At 40.7% G+C, this 15,357-nt stretch overlaps 1 protein-coding gene across 2 annotated transcripts in view; it reads right to left on the bottom strand.

Moving 5' to 3' along the window:
- Positions 1-15,357, bottom strand: part of pak1 (p21 protein (Cdc42/Rac)-activated kinase 1) — an 84,480-nt gene that overhangs the window by 18,083 nt on the left and 51,040 nt on the right. For both annotated transcript variants that reach the window (XM_033631372.2, XM_078166899.1), the window contains 5 exons: positions 15,296-15,333; positions 10,581-10,694; positions 5,324-5,558; positions 1,390-1,453; positions 240-288 (listed from right to left, as the gene is read on the bottom strand). In XM_033631372.2, the coding sequence (XP_033487263.1) occupies positions 240-288; positions 1,390-1,453; positions 5,324-5,558; positions 10,581-10,694; positions 15,296-15,333 (500 nt within the window). The remainder of the gene's footprint in view (positions 1-239; positions 289-1,389; positions 1,454-5,323; positions 5,559-10,580; positions 10,695-15,295; positions 15,334-15,357) is intronic.

Raw genomic sequence — 15,357 nt, 5'->3', positions numbered from 1 at the left:
TACAATGTTTGAATTTGAGTCCACAAAATAATTTTAGCAGCATTTCCCCTTGGATGTCGGTCTGTTGGTCTACCATTTTTGTTAAGACATATGTTACATATATTAACAGTCATTGGATAGATTGTCATGAACAGGATGCTGTTTATATTTCCTTTGTAACCAAGCAACAGAAGGAGGATAAAGACCAGAAGGATGTAGGAAGGAGACAAGAGGTATGGAGGACGATAAATGAAACCGACCTCCTGTCCTGTAGCGATGTCTATAGCTGTGTACACAGTCCCAGATGCCCTGCAAACAGACGAGTAGAGAGCTCCAGTTAAACATGATGTTATCATTTCTTTGTTGGATGAAAACATTATTCCTTTAATGTCACCTGAGGTAACACCCTAAACAGGTGCAGTTTTCACACGCTTAAGTTACTTAATAATGAATCTGCAGCATTCAAGCAACCAGAAGATGCTTCACATCGTCCTGAGACAGTTTTAGCTTGTGTTGACATTCCACCAATTACAAGTTGCCTTTCAGGGCTTTGGATTGACCCTAAGAATTTTTTCACTGAATTTAACTTATATCAATAACAAATCACCAAAGTCTAACATAACTTTCTATCCTTAACTTCCTATTTGTTTGATACCTTTTACAAGGTTTCAAACAACAGAAACTTATCATGGGGCTTTTGCAACATAAAACATGTATAAATATTTGCTTTGAGTGGATGCTCTATTCACTGTTTCCACTTAAAAGGAAGTATTTGGTGTGATTTTGGCCATTGTGCTTTTGTAACTGGCCCGGAGTGATGCAGGAATGATGTTTGTTGGTAGGCTGACAATCAAGTTAACATCACCCTGGTTCTCTTGACAAAACGCCATTGGGAATTTTCAGTTGGATTATTATAGAGAAAATAAGCTCTGTATTAAAGACAGGTTTACATCACTTAAATGTTATATTTAGCAAGATAATCTTCACAAATGAACACCACTTTCATGATTTTAGATGCATATATGCAATTGCCAGAAGTAAAAAGCTAACAGTAGGCTATAAACAAACTGCACCAGGGGTTGCATGACTTCAACGTCACCACCACAACGAGGATGTTGAGGATGTAACATCATGTTCAGTGCAACTGCAAAACGGGAGTCCACAAACCAATGGGTGACATCACAGTGACTATGTCCACTATTTTTCTACATTCTAAAAAAATTACTTTTTGACTTATTCTTGTTCCAAAAGACTAAAAAAGGTGTGATCAAATTTAACTTTAAGTTCAGCAGAATTGTAAAATATTAATGTTTGGTTTTACAGGATGAAACAGCTGTTTTCACATATTCAGCATCAGTTTTCTTTTGAAGAATTTTATGTTTTTACAGCCACAATTGATTTATGACTTACCCCTGTCCGATTTTCTCGAAGCGTGTATATTTCTTCTTGGGGTCTCCCACACTTACAATCGTCCCTGAGTCAAAGAAAGACAGACCGAGAAGCAAAAACTCACTTACTGATTGGTCAAACACAAACAGCAATGTATATGGATCTGTAAGAGAGCGAGAAAAATAAAACCAGGCCCCTGGATGCACAGCAGAATAGTACCTATATGTTCTCTTCACTGTATCACTGAATGTGAATGGATAGAGCAGTCAGGTATCTTTCTATCCATCCAAAGTCTACTCTATGTTCATCACACTCAGGTCAATGCAGCATGCTGACTGATAGAAAGAGCAGAGAGAAAAGAGGAGGAACAACAGAGAGAAAAGAAGATGGAGAGAAAGAAAGAGGGGTGAGACAAAATCTTTACAGGTCAGAAACTAAATGGAGATATAAAGACTTCATGATTATAACAGTCAATTTGGGATGAAAAGGGTGATAAAGAAGAAAAAAGAAAAACTGACAAGACAGCTGCCACTACGGAGCTCCTATAAATACTTTTGCGTTCTCCCAATGTGGTTAAATCTGCAGCCTCTGAGAATCACTGCGTCAGATTTCACTGCTGTTACACAAGGCCGTTGTGTACTACTATTCACTGCTGACCTTCATTAAGTTACCTGAAAACAACACAAGGCTGCTACAGTATAACCACACAGACCTATGCACACATCAGACTGGCTGGTTTTAACTTGATATTCAAATGATCCTTTACAACTTTTTAGCAAACTTAGTCTCATGTTTTACTGTTGGAACACAATGCAACGCAAATGCTATTGTGTAACATCTATTACTGAAATATGTGACCATGTAGGAAGTGAGAAACAACAGAGTTATTGCTATCATACTCCATCTGTCTTTGGATGCAGATTTGTTGTTAATGTGTGTTTATGTTGTGACACTGTGGCATCCAGATATTTCCTGAGGTTGACTAAAGCTTTCCATTTGCAGAGCTTGTTATCACGTTAAAGGGTGGCACAACTGCTTCAGAGCAATGAGACCAGTGATGGAACTCGCTGACAGAGTATTTAATGATCTCCATATCTGCTGATCTAGGCCTTATTCACCCTCACCAAGCTCTCGCATGTTGTTCTGCTGCAGGAGATGTACATGGAGACTCAAAATGTCTTCGGGAGACTGCAGAAGTTTGTTGGGAAAACGGGATAGTACCTTATTTTTTCAATCATCTATTTTTTTTACTCCCCCATTTTTTTTTATTTACTCATCTGTCATTTTTTCTCACCCTTAGGGGCTCCGCATGGTAAAGTAAGACTAAATGGAAAGAAAAAAAGAAAGACAGAGGTAATGAAAGGAGGAAATCAAGGAAGAAAGGAAGGAAGAAGACACAAAGAAAATTAAAAAACAAGAGGGAGAGAAATTGAAAAAATGCAGAAAGGAATTGAGAAAGAAAGAAAGAAAGAAAGAAAGAAAGAAAGAAAGTGAGGCTGCTCTGTCTGCATTTCAATAGTCAGAGTCCACAGTAGGAAAATGATCAGCGGACAAAACTTGGAGTCACTCTGTAACCGCAGGAGACTGGACAATGGAAAGAGAGAGAGAGGACGACCAATCAGATGTGAGGATTGGACAGTAGGGGCGGGGACAATGGATATCAGGTCTGTCAATCAGAGAGACAGACAGACAGACAGGCAGTATCCTGGTCTTACCAGCAGAGGGAGATCTGAGCACATCTGGACAGGCGTGGGGCATGATTTAAAAATATACAAATACACAACAATACATTTCAGTATGTGGGAGAAGTTTTTTCAAATATCTGCTTTTATTCTGAAGGGTTAGGGCATGATCTTAAAAAATACATTTTCACCCTTTAATTATGGGAAATACCAATTACTTTCAGTTAAAAGTACAGGTTTTGGCAATGGATTTTAAAAATAGAAGTTTTAATCAGCAGCTCAAGCGGGGCACAAAATGGTTTATTTATGTACAAAATTACGTTAATTGTTTTGTGGCTTCTCTTTATTGATTCATTTTTTTCGCCAAGTTTTAACAGTTTTAATTTGCTTCATTGTGATGGGACACAAGACATGGTTGAGAACCAGTCCCACAGAGCGATGTTTACATAGACATAACTGGCAATATTCCAAATATATATATTTAGTTGAGCGTATGGTTTTAAAGAGCATACATGTAATGGGCCTTCATTGACTTTTTATAATGAAGAACTGCTACAGTTACAGAGGAACTTTAAAAATAAAGGCTGTGGGTTCACAGAGGCTGCCGCAACAAATCAATGAAGACAATTTAAATACTTTTAAATCTGTGGTTCAATTCTGAGAAAACAAAACCTGTCAGCATCTGTTAGCTGTGAGTCAACACATGAGTGTCAAGCCACCATGTTGGACAGAAGACTAACATGAACACTTGAATAAACTAAACTTTTTAACACAATCATTTGAATACTGTGAGACACTCCAGGCGATTTATATTGTTAGAAGTGATAGCATTATGCAACATCTTTCACAAACACCCACACTGCAGCCCTCTGTATGCTATAAAACCATTATTTTAAACATGATGTGGAAAGTAATAAAGTATGGTAAGACTTTTTCTTGGAATGGAGAAAATGTTATGTTTGATGACTACAGAATTAGAAAAATACCAGAATCATACCAGAGAAAATATTTGTTTCACATGTAAGGTCTATAATAATTTTATATTCTGTATTGTCTCACTCATAAAGTACTATGTTTCATAAGTTCTACTTGTTAAAACAGAAAAAAAACTGCCAAATCACCACTAACATTATTGAGCCTAAAATAAATTTACACCTTCCTCTGTGAGAGAAAACGTGTGTGTGCATAAAAGGAGAGAGTGATGAAACAACATGTCAAAAATAAAGAGTGCAAATGAGACTAAAATTAGCACCCAGAGACTCACTGAACTATAGCAGGTAAAAACTGCATCACATTGTTTAGTTTACAGAAAAAGGACATGAGATAACAATTAACACTTATAGACCAAATAATCCACAAGACACACAATATACTATATGATGATATGTAAATATTTGGCCTAAGCAGACTTTTATGTTCCTCTGTTGGAGAAAAGAACAGACTTAGAAAGTCTTGTAAAAGAAAATGAAAAGGCACTGTCTTATTCATACAATTGTTTTGTATGTAGTTTTCTCAAGAATCTGTATGTATGTTTAGGTCCATTTCATTCATAATCACATAGACTACATGACCAAAAGAGTGTGGACACCCAAACATCACAGACACATATGATTGCTAAACATATCTTACTCTTCTGGTTTCACGCTTTACACCAGATTGTATATTCTGGCTGCAGAGATTTGCTCCCATTCAGCCTTAAGAGCATCAGTGAGGTCCAACATAATAATGAGGTCTGGCTCATGTTTCAGTCTACCCCAAAGGTGTTGGATGGCGCTGAGGTTAGTGCTTGCAGGTCAGTCAAGCCCCTCCACACTAAATAAGAAAACCACTTCCTTATGGAGCTGACGTCGTGCATGGCAGCCTTGTCATGTAGAAACAGGGAAGGGCAAAACCTAAACTGTTGCCACAAAGTTGGAAGAACACTGCACTCTGAAATATCATTGTACGCTGTAGCATTAGGATTTCCCTTCAGTAGAACTGAGTGGACCAAAACCATGTAAAACAGCCCACACCAGAAGGCACAAGGGTATTTGGACTGGGGTGTCCACATACTATTGGCCATTTAGTGTGATTGTTTCTTTGATTAGCCAATGTGTAGATTTAATCTAAACTATTGGTAATGTGATTTTCATTATGATTTTAAGGGCAAATGACTTCTACAACGTAACATAGAATATAAGTGATATTAAAACAAATCAGAGTCTCTCTATATAAAGATAATCTGGAGTACTTAAAAGGTACGATGTGCATTTGAGTGTGTGAATGAGCCTTACGTAGTTTTTCAAGGATCTCCTCATCTGACATCTTCTTTTTCCTAGTTTTGTCCTGGGGTCGGGGCACAGAAGGCCCGGGGGCGGGGCTTGCACTAGGAGGGCTGCTGGGAGCTCCCTCTGCAGGGGGGGCGGGGGTGACAGCAGCGGCAGTTGCTGTTGGTGGCGAGATGGGAGAGGTTGCAGCATCTTTGGTCGGAGGGGGAGGCAAGGGCTCTATCACTGAGCGAGTGTATATCTGTAAGAATAAGTTCAAATATAAAACAGCGTTAAAAGATCATAAATCTGAGAAAATACTAAAATCATTATCAAATAATCCATGCTGTTGTTTCTTCTAGGCTTTTGTGCATCAGTCTACTTCATGATTTTATTAAGTGTTTCATGGAAAACTGATATTCAAACCACATGAACAGTAAGTCATAAAAAATGCTGATGTTAAAATTTTGATTAAGGTGCACTCGACTTGTCACTGTGGCAGCGGTGGTGGCCCCATGGTAGCAGCCTCTCAACCGCCAACCTGTCACAACCTGTGTGTGTGTGTGTGTGTGTGTGTGTGTGTGTGTGTAATTCTGACTTGACTTATTATAAACAAAAAGACACACACACACAAACACACACACACACACACACACACACAACATTGTGTAGTTCAGTATAAATCAGTTCTGTCCCACTAAACAGTCCCACATGAGTCATTTACTGATGCCCCGGTAACAGTCGTTATTAAATGTCTAGCACCCATTAATCTGTTAATAGACCTGTCTCTTGCCTCACTTCACTTCTCACTAGAAAAGTGCGCTCAGTGCAGATGTCCACCAGGTGACTACTTTAAACTAGTTGTTCTTAACTGGTGGGTCACGTGGGTCCAAATGTGGGTTACAGATCCATTGTGAATGGACCACAAGTGACTCTTAGACGTGTCAAGTTTTTCAAAAAACACTTTATTTTGAAATACACTGAATTTCTGGCTCAGCGTTTTTATTTTGAAGTGCGTTTCCTGCTGTAGAGAGAGTGATTAACAGACAGCTACTTGACAAGGTCAGCGAACTAGCTTGACAACATCACCAAACCCACCTTGAACTAATGACCAAGGAGAAATCTGGACCTCATGGTTGGACCAGCTGGGAACCAGAGTCCTGCACTGGGTCGGGTTGGGTACCCGCAAAAACAGCTGATTTGCGGGTGGTTTTCAAAAAAGCATTTTTTCCCGGGTTCGGATCTGGGTGGAAAAAATAACATGCGGGTCGGATCGCGGGTTTTAGATAAACACATCAGTCATTAGTTCGGTAAACTACAGATAACTCTCTTGGTCATTATTTACTCTCTGAGGATCGCCGCCGCTATTTCGCAACGGTCATTGGTTCTGCTGTTTACACGCGTTTCACCATCTAATAACACAATTTGTGATTGGACGACAGAATCAACATGGCTGCCACCGTCTAACAAGCGCCGCTTCCAAAACAGTAAATAATTATTTAGGTATTTGAGAAATAAGTGGATAAAACGTACAGCTATCACTTTATAATGTTTCTGAAGTGTTTCCCTGATGGATTACTTCTCTCCTCGATGGATTCTAAAAACACGTGACGGCTCGTAACTGCTGAACGTCGCTCTGGACAGAAAGTAAGTCTATTATTACACATGTAAAGTTCCTTTACATAGATTAAAAGTTTAAAAGCATTAAACGTAACAAAGGAGTGCTTTTACACTCGTATGGGAGAAGAACACAGAGGGTTGATGATGGAGCTGAAGTCAGGTTTTTATTGTGAGAGCTGCTTCATTCAGGTCGTTGTTTACTTACTGGCACCTTAACTGTGGTGATATGCTGTTCAATATTCAGCCAATATGACCCAACATGATTACTTTAAATCCGGGTTACGGGTCGGGCTGCGGGTCGTGTTTCAACGGGTCGGACCGGATTGCTGTATTAATTGGCCTGATGCGCGGGTTTGCGGTTCGGGTGCGGGTTTGTACGTCGCCGGGTCGGGGCGGATCTTGAAAACTGGACCCGTGCAGGACTCTGCTGGGAACTACTGCTCTAGAAAATAGTGGTGCAGCTGTGCATGGTGGAATTGTCCCGCCCGGCTCCCTTATAGCACCAATTTCCTGATGTTAAATTCAGACAAAACTGAAGTTATTGTTCTTGGCCCCAAACAACTCAGAGACTCTTTATCTGATGACATAGTTTCTCTAGATGGCATTGCTCTGGCCTCTAGCACTACCGTAAGAAACCTCGGAGTAATATTTGATCAAGATTTGTCTTTTAATTCTCATTTAAAACAAACCTCACGGACTGCATTTTTTCATCTGCGTAATATTGTGAAAATTAGGCCTATCCTGACCCGAAAAGATGCAGAAAAATTGGTCCACGCTTTTGTTACCTCAAGGCTGGATTACTGTAACTCTCTATTATCAGGTAGCTCTAGTAAGTCCTTAAAAACTCTCCAGCTAATTCAGAATGCAGCAGCACGTGTACTAACAGGAACTAAGAAACAAGATCATATTTCTCCTGTTTTAGCTTCTCTGCACTGGCTCCCTGTAAAATCCAGAATTGAATTTAAAATCCTACTGTTAACTTATAAAGCTCTAAATGGTCAAGCTCCATCATATCTTAGAGAGCTCATAGTGCCATATTATCCCACCAGAACACTGCGCTCTGAGAACGCAGGGTTACTCGTGGTCCCTAAAGTCTCCAAAAGTAGATCAGGAGCCAGAGCCTTCAGCTATCAGGCTCCTCTCGTGTGGAATCATCTTCCTGTTACGGTCCGGGAGGCAGACACCGTCTCCACATTTAAGACTAGACTTAAGACTTTCCTCTTTGATAAAGCTTATAGTTAGGGCTGGCTCAGGCTTGCCCTGTACCAGCCCCTAGTTAGGCTGACTTAGGCCTAGTCTGCCGGAGGACCCCCCTATAATACACCGGGCACCTTCTCTCCTTCTCTCTCTCTCTCTCTCTCTCTCTCTCTCTTGTATTCTATTACTGCATCTTGCTAACTCGGCCATTGTGGATGTCACTAACTCGGCTTCTTCTCCGGAGCCTTTGTGCTCCACTGTCTCTCAGATTAACTCATATCACAGCGGTGCCTGGACAGCGTGACGTGTGTGGTTGTGCTGCTGCCGTGGTCCTGCCAGATGCCTCCTGCTGCTGCTGCCATCATTAGTCATTAGTCATACTTCTACTGTTATTATACACATATGACTATTGTCACACATGTATACTGTCAGATATTAATACATACTTTCAACATATTGTACCACAGTAGCCAGAACTATAACTATAATATTATTACTTTCAATAATGTTGTTGTAAGCTACTGTCATTACCTGCATCTCTCTCTCTCTCTGTCTCATTGTGTCATATGGATTACTGTTAATTTATTATGCTGATCTGTTCTGTACGACATCTATTGCACGTCTGTCCGTCCTGGAAGAGGGATCCCTCCTCAGTTGCTCTTCCTGAGGTTTCTACCGTTTTTTTTCTCTGTTAAAGGGTTTTTTTGGGGAGTTTTTCCTGATCAGCTGTGAGGGTCATAAGGACAGAGGGATGTTGTATGCTGTAAAGCCCTGTGAGGCAAATTGTGATTTGTGATATTGGGCTTTATAAATAAAATTGATTGATTGATTGATGGCAGTGAAGCTAACAAAACTGGGTTTTTATCTCATATTGTGCCTAATTTATAACATATTGGTTATGGAATTAATCTGCAGATGCTCTGGTTCAAAATGAGACCAAACATTTTTATGGTGTCAGTTTTTGAGCCACGATGAAGTCTGTCGGCCTGCAACAGACTAAGGCCCAATCCCATTTCTACCCCTTATATCTTCCACTTGGTATTGAGTGCCCTCGTTTGCGAGATAATTTCATCTTCCACTTCGTTGAAAGTGGTCGGGGCTCCCTTGGAATCTAGGGTGGGTTTTAAGTGTTGGAAACCACTTCCACTACCTCAGTTCTGTTTTGGGACACCACTAGCCTAAACAAGAACAAGCACAACCAAGTGCAAGTGGGTATTTCTAGGGGAAGTGTGGGTATTAAGGCCTGTTGTTTCTAGAAATGCCTATCACTGTGTGACTTTGCTACGTGACTTTGTTGATAGCTAGCAACTCCAACCTGCTGGTTTTTCCCTTTGTGTGGCTACACGGCCCTCCAACAGATAAAAACTACATAGAAGTGTGTTAAAAAATTAGTACTCTCTGTTTAAAAATGACTTTTAACCACCTCACTGTATCAGAGGCATTGCCACACAACAAAGCAAGCTTGTGGGCGTTTTTAAATTTCACATTAAAATACAGTAATTTAATAGAATCAATGCATCCTGTGGTTAAAACAATGCAGTTTCTTAATTCAGTGGCAGTTAATATCGCCTGTGCTTCCAAACCCTTCATAACCTACTGCATTCACCCTGCAAAACCCAATATGCACACAGTGAAGCTAGCAGTAACCACACGCTACAAAGATGGAGTCTGTGTAGCAGGTGAAACCCCCCACTCCTTTTACGAGATGTGTCCAGTTTGTGCCCCATTTATTTTGGCCTTTACCCAACTCAAAAGTTTGGATCTCAGTCAAACAAGTACAGCAATTCTTGGTTCAAACAATACCTGCGGCTGCAATAATAGCTCTAAGTTGATGTTGCTTTCTGCTGTGCCACTAGACATTTCTTTTACACCACAGGCTCAGTTACATCGGAAAGAGCCTCACCCATGGCATGTGTCGCAACTAGAGAAATTTTCACACTAAATACCTTTCTTGGTTGGACTGATAATTACAATTTAAGTATCAGCACTTGTGTTATTGTTTCCCATCCGCACCTCCTGTGCACCTTTGTTCTCACATTTCACTCAACTTGAGGTGTTTTCAGACCCGACAGTTCTGGGGACTCCATGAGATGAACACTTCACTGAGAAGCTCCTTTTTATGACAATTTTAAGTGCATTCAAGAGAATGCACTTAAAATTTCCTCTAAAAATTTGTTTGTTGTTGTTATTAAAATGATATGAAGCTTAAAATAGGATAGTGTGTTAACAGGTGTCTCGGCCTCGTACTAAGCAGCAGTAGTGTGTGTGTGTGTGTGTGTGTGTGTGTGTGAGCTTGTATTACTAGTGAAGAAATTTCAGCTCTGTGAGGACTGTTTGTAGGTTAAAACTTGGTGTCAAGGTTTAGGGGTAGGTATTTAGCTGTGGTGGTTAAGGGGTTAGGAAATGCATGATATCAGTGAGGGTCCTGACAAGAACAGAAAGAGTGTGTGTGTGTGTGTATCCTTACTGATTTGGTGTGTTCTGGTCGGGGGGCGATCACCGGCGGGGGCTCGGCCTCGTCTTCGTCGTCGTCCTCAGATACGGTTGCTATGGCAGGCGTCTCGGACACGGCCTTGGAGCTCTGCGTGATGTCAGAGGGAGAGAGAGGGCGGAGCCTCAGTGACATCATCGTCACATGAGTCAACAGCGATACCAGACCCATCATTGCAACCTACTGTTACTGTCTCTTCTTCTACTACTTCATGATGCATTGAAGTCTTCCAGCTTGTCTTCACCTCTTCTTCTGTGCTTGTTTTTTTCCTCTGACTTTAACTCCCTGTCTTTCCTGCTTCCCTCTCTCTGTCTTTCCACCCTTTTTCCTCGCCCTCCTCTCGTCATCACTGTTGATGTCTGATAGCTCTCTTCATGTCTGGCTCTTGATACCACTAGTCACACATTCTCCTCTCCATCCCTCTGTTCCTCTTCTCTGCTCTGTCTCTCTCTGATAGTCTGATGCTCGGCTGGTGGCCAAGCTGCAGACACAGGGTAACGGTGAAAGGAGGAAAAGATGCTGAATCACAGTGCAGAGAGAGAGGGAGGGAGACAGACAGAGTAGAAGGAGGAGGAGCAACCTCTAGGTGTGGCATCATCATCATCACTTCTGCCTCCGTCCTTCTGTTTATTCTCACCTTCATAGTTTTGTTTAAAGGCACCTTCCAGACATTTGCACTGCGGCAGAGACAAAGCTTCCTGTGTGTGTGTGTGTGTGTGTGTGTGTGTGTGGTCCTGCAATACAGTTGGTCCTGTATTGGAAATGCAACTGGCCAACAAGTGTGCACTTGCGCATAGCAGGAACAATACCTGTATCATTTTAAACTAGAACATACTGTATAAGTACATATAAGGATTCTCTAATATCTACATGAAAGCTAGGTGTAGATCATAAACATCTACAGCAGTAAAATGCAACCTACACATCAATGCAGTAGTTACATTAATACTCAGTAATAATAATAATAATTTAAGGTTTTGAATGCAGGACTTTTACTTGTAACAGGTTATTTTCACAGTGTGGGATTCGAACCTTAACTACAGTAGAGGATCTGAATACTTCTTCCACCACTGCATATTATACACAAAAGTTTTGGTTTTGCTCACATTTTTCACGGGTTTAAAGGATAACTTTGGTATTTTTCAACCTGGGCCCTATTTCCCCATGTGCATGTGTGCGTATGATTCATAGGTACAACTCGTCCTAAAACTGGTTCAGTATTGAGGGAGGCGGATGCAGCCGGCAGCCGCAAAACGAGCTAAAACAGTAACGGGGGCAAATGCGTCCCGTATAAGTTTGCGCATTAAAAGTGCTTTTTTTGCCACTGACCGGTTCAGATCGCCAGTGCTATCTCTGTAAATAGCATACTAAGCGCTGGTAGTAAATCCAACCTCAGACAACGTGTAACCACACCAGCTCAAGACCACTGCATCCAGTGTCTTCACCTGCAGGACCCTGCTGAGGATGATGGACATGCAGATGAACTTCTCTGAGATGGTTTCTGACAGTTTGTGCAAAAATTCCTTGGTTGTGCAAACCAATTGTTGCATCAGCTGTTCAGGTGGCTTGTCTTAGATGACCTTGTAGGTGATGGAGCTCAATGTGGAGGTCCTGAGCTGGTGTAGTTACACATGAGTGATGAGTGATGCGGTTAGCTGCTCCCAACCGACCCAGTTGGTGTGCAGCACAGAAAACTGAAGAGTAGCATAATCAACCTACAGACCAACATGTAAAACCGGTAAAAAAATATTCTCATCCCTAGTTCACATACATGCCATCTCAGTCATAAGCCTTGTTTCTACCAAGCAGTCCGATTCAGTTCAGTTCAGTTTGGTTAACATTAGAACGGTTCTTTTTGCGGTTTCATGTCGAAAAGTTGTAGTTGGTACCAACAGAATCGCTCCTTACCGTTCCTGCATCTTCTCTGCAGCTTTTAGAGTGACCTTTTACTGTGACTACCCCAAGACACACCTGTGTAGTACTGATGCTGCTTAATCAGCATCTTGATATACCACACCTGTCAGGTGGATGGAATACGGATAATGTTGGCAATAAGCTCACTAACAGGCTTTTAACAAATTTGTGAACAAAACTTCATATGTTTTTCTTTAACTGATGAAAAGTGGGAGCAAAACCAAAACAGTAAGTACAGTATAATTTTGCTTAGTGTGAAAGACCCAGATAAATAAAGAGGGAACTGAACAACAATCAACCTAGAGGTCAGACAGAAACAACACCAGCATCAAACCTAAACACCACAGACACAAAACAGTTTCAGAAAACACAATCTGCACCTTAACACGATGTCTTCAACCTCACCCACTTCTTTTTACACTCTACTCTCTTCCAAATGTATTCTCATCTCACTCCATCAGTTCCTCTCTCTCCTCTCTGGTCTGTCAAATGGTAGATTACACCTCATCTCCTCCACTCCTTTTAATCTTCTCATCATCTCACCCTGTAGCAGCTCTCCCTCCTTCCTCTCCTAATCCTTTCATTGCTTGTCACCCTGACAGATGACATCCAGGTTCCAATTCCATGCCAGATAGTCTCCTCTGGAATTTACCCTCAACCCTGTTTACCCCCAAACTTTAGCCTGTACGTGTCTTCTGACATAAAATTAGCGATGTCTTTATTAACATGGATGCTAAAAACTGATGTTTGTAATGTGGAGCACTCTGTGACACCCACTGGACTCCAGACATGATTTACTATTCATTTTTGACAAAGGGTTTATCTTAACATCTAATTTAGTTTTAATTTTCTGATAATAATGTATATTAGTTTTAATAACATTTTAATAATCTAATTATTGACTCTTTACAGTTGATTCAGTAAACTATAGATAATTTAGTTCAAGGCAGTTCTATGATGTTTAATTTTTATTCATGCATTTTTACATTTTCACTGCCAAGCTGGACGTTTCATGCTTGTGTCCTTTAAAGCTGAGGTAGGCGGTTAAATTATGGCATCACTGTGCAAACTCCCATATTAAATTTTGAGGATACTGTAATTCAAGTGAACTGAGAGAAAACTAGACTTCTGCACCTCCTCCTGGCTGTGTTTTCAGGCTTTAGAAAATCTAGCCCCTGATGGGAGACTTTAGCCAATGACAGGTCGTTTCAGAAGAGGCCATTCCTTGTGGCTGTTCTACAAATGCAGATCAATGTGCGCATCCCTTCAGTAAAAGCCTGATTCTATGGCGGAAAGTTCTGCAGAGAGAGTTGCTATTTCAGCAATGGCAAAAATTGTGTACCCTGAAACGCAACCTAATAAAGGAAGACAGCCTTCTCAAAAGGGGAGTCCAACAACAACAACAACAACAACAACAAAAAAAACCCCACCTGTCAATATGGGCAAAGCGTTTCAAATATGGACTGAAGATTTTGCCAATAGTTCAACCTTCTGCTACCCAGATATAGGCCCATGTTTATGTAGTTAATGTTAGCTTGAGCCTGGAATCACAGTGTTTCCTCTGCCTCACTCTCAGCTGCTACAAACCACCTCACAGGAGGAGAGGAAACAACAGACAAGTGGACCCCTCAAAATTTAGCCGCTTATTCACCAGGGCAACATGGGGGGAGACCAGAGGGTAGGCACAATATTTCCACAGTAACACTGCTGGGTCAGAACAATGTTACTAGCGGGAATCGACATATGAGCAATGCTGTTAGCAGCTCCCTCCCGACCCATTTGGTGTGCAGCACAGAAAACTGAGTAGCATAATTAACCTACAGACCAACATGTAAAACCGGTCAAAAATATTCTCATCCCTAGTTCACATACACGCCATCTCAGTCACAAACCTTATTTCTGAGTCTGATTCAGTTAAGTTCAGTTTGGTTAACATTAGAGTGGTTCTTTTGCAATTCTAAGGTTAGAAGTTGTGGATGGCACCAACAAAATTGTTCCTTACCGTTTCCACTTTTCATCACCCCTCTGTTGAGGTATCTAGCACACTAATCCAATGCTAAAAGGTGGAGCTTCATACACTGCAGTATGTTATACGGTCAACAGAGAGTTGACACTCTTGCTCAGGGGTGAGTTGTAGCTGGTTTTCAAAGGTTATGTAACCACTATTCATACCATTGTAGTATTGTGTTTTATAAACATTTGTAAACTATAATGAAAAAATGAAAGGATGATTTGCTGTCTCTTCACCTTTCCTGGTAATCAGCAGCTATAGACTGAGAGAAAATAATCAAATTCACTGAACTGACTGCCAGCAGCTTCCAGCAAATTTTAAGGTGTAATGTTTTCATGTATGTTACTCAATGAATGCGTTGATGATGTGAATCTATCAACACACCTTAAATGTAAATGTGACAACTTTGACCATTACATTTGTTTTTATTGTCTCTTGCACACGTACAATGCATAACTGAGCGGTAGGCTTTGATATATATGTATTATTATTATCATTATTATTATTATTATTATTATTATTATTATATATTTCAACAGTGCTGCTCATGAAAGATAATACATTTCAAAAACTCTTGCATACTTATTGCTAATTTGCCATCAGTCAAGCTACGGCATGCCAAGGTTGCTGACCCCTGGTCTAGCTACATGTCCATATGGGTTACGCATGGTAATAAAGGTACTACACTTAAAGTTTTTGGTGAAAACGTGGCTATATATGGCTGTATGAGGGACACAGGACAGTTGTAACTGTTGAGTGGTCTTACCGTTGTGGTAGAGGAGCTGTAGGCATCTACATTTTTATCTGCACGGAAAAACACACAAAAAA

Source organism: Epinephelus lanceolatus, chromosome 4 (genome assembly GCF_041903045.1).
Source record: "Epinephelus lanceolatus isolate andai-2023 chromosome 4, ASM4190304v1, whole genome shotgun sequence".
NCBI lineage: Eukaryota > Metazoa > Chordata > Actinopteri > Perciformes > Serranidae > Epinephelus > Epinephelus lanceolatus.
The sequence above is the reverse complement of the archived record's forward strand: the minus strand, read 5'-3'. Positions and strand labels throughout refer to the sequence as shown.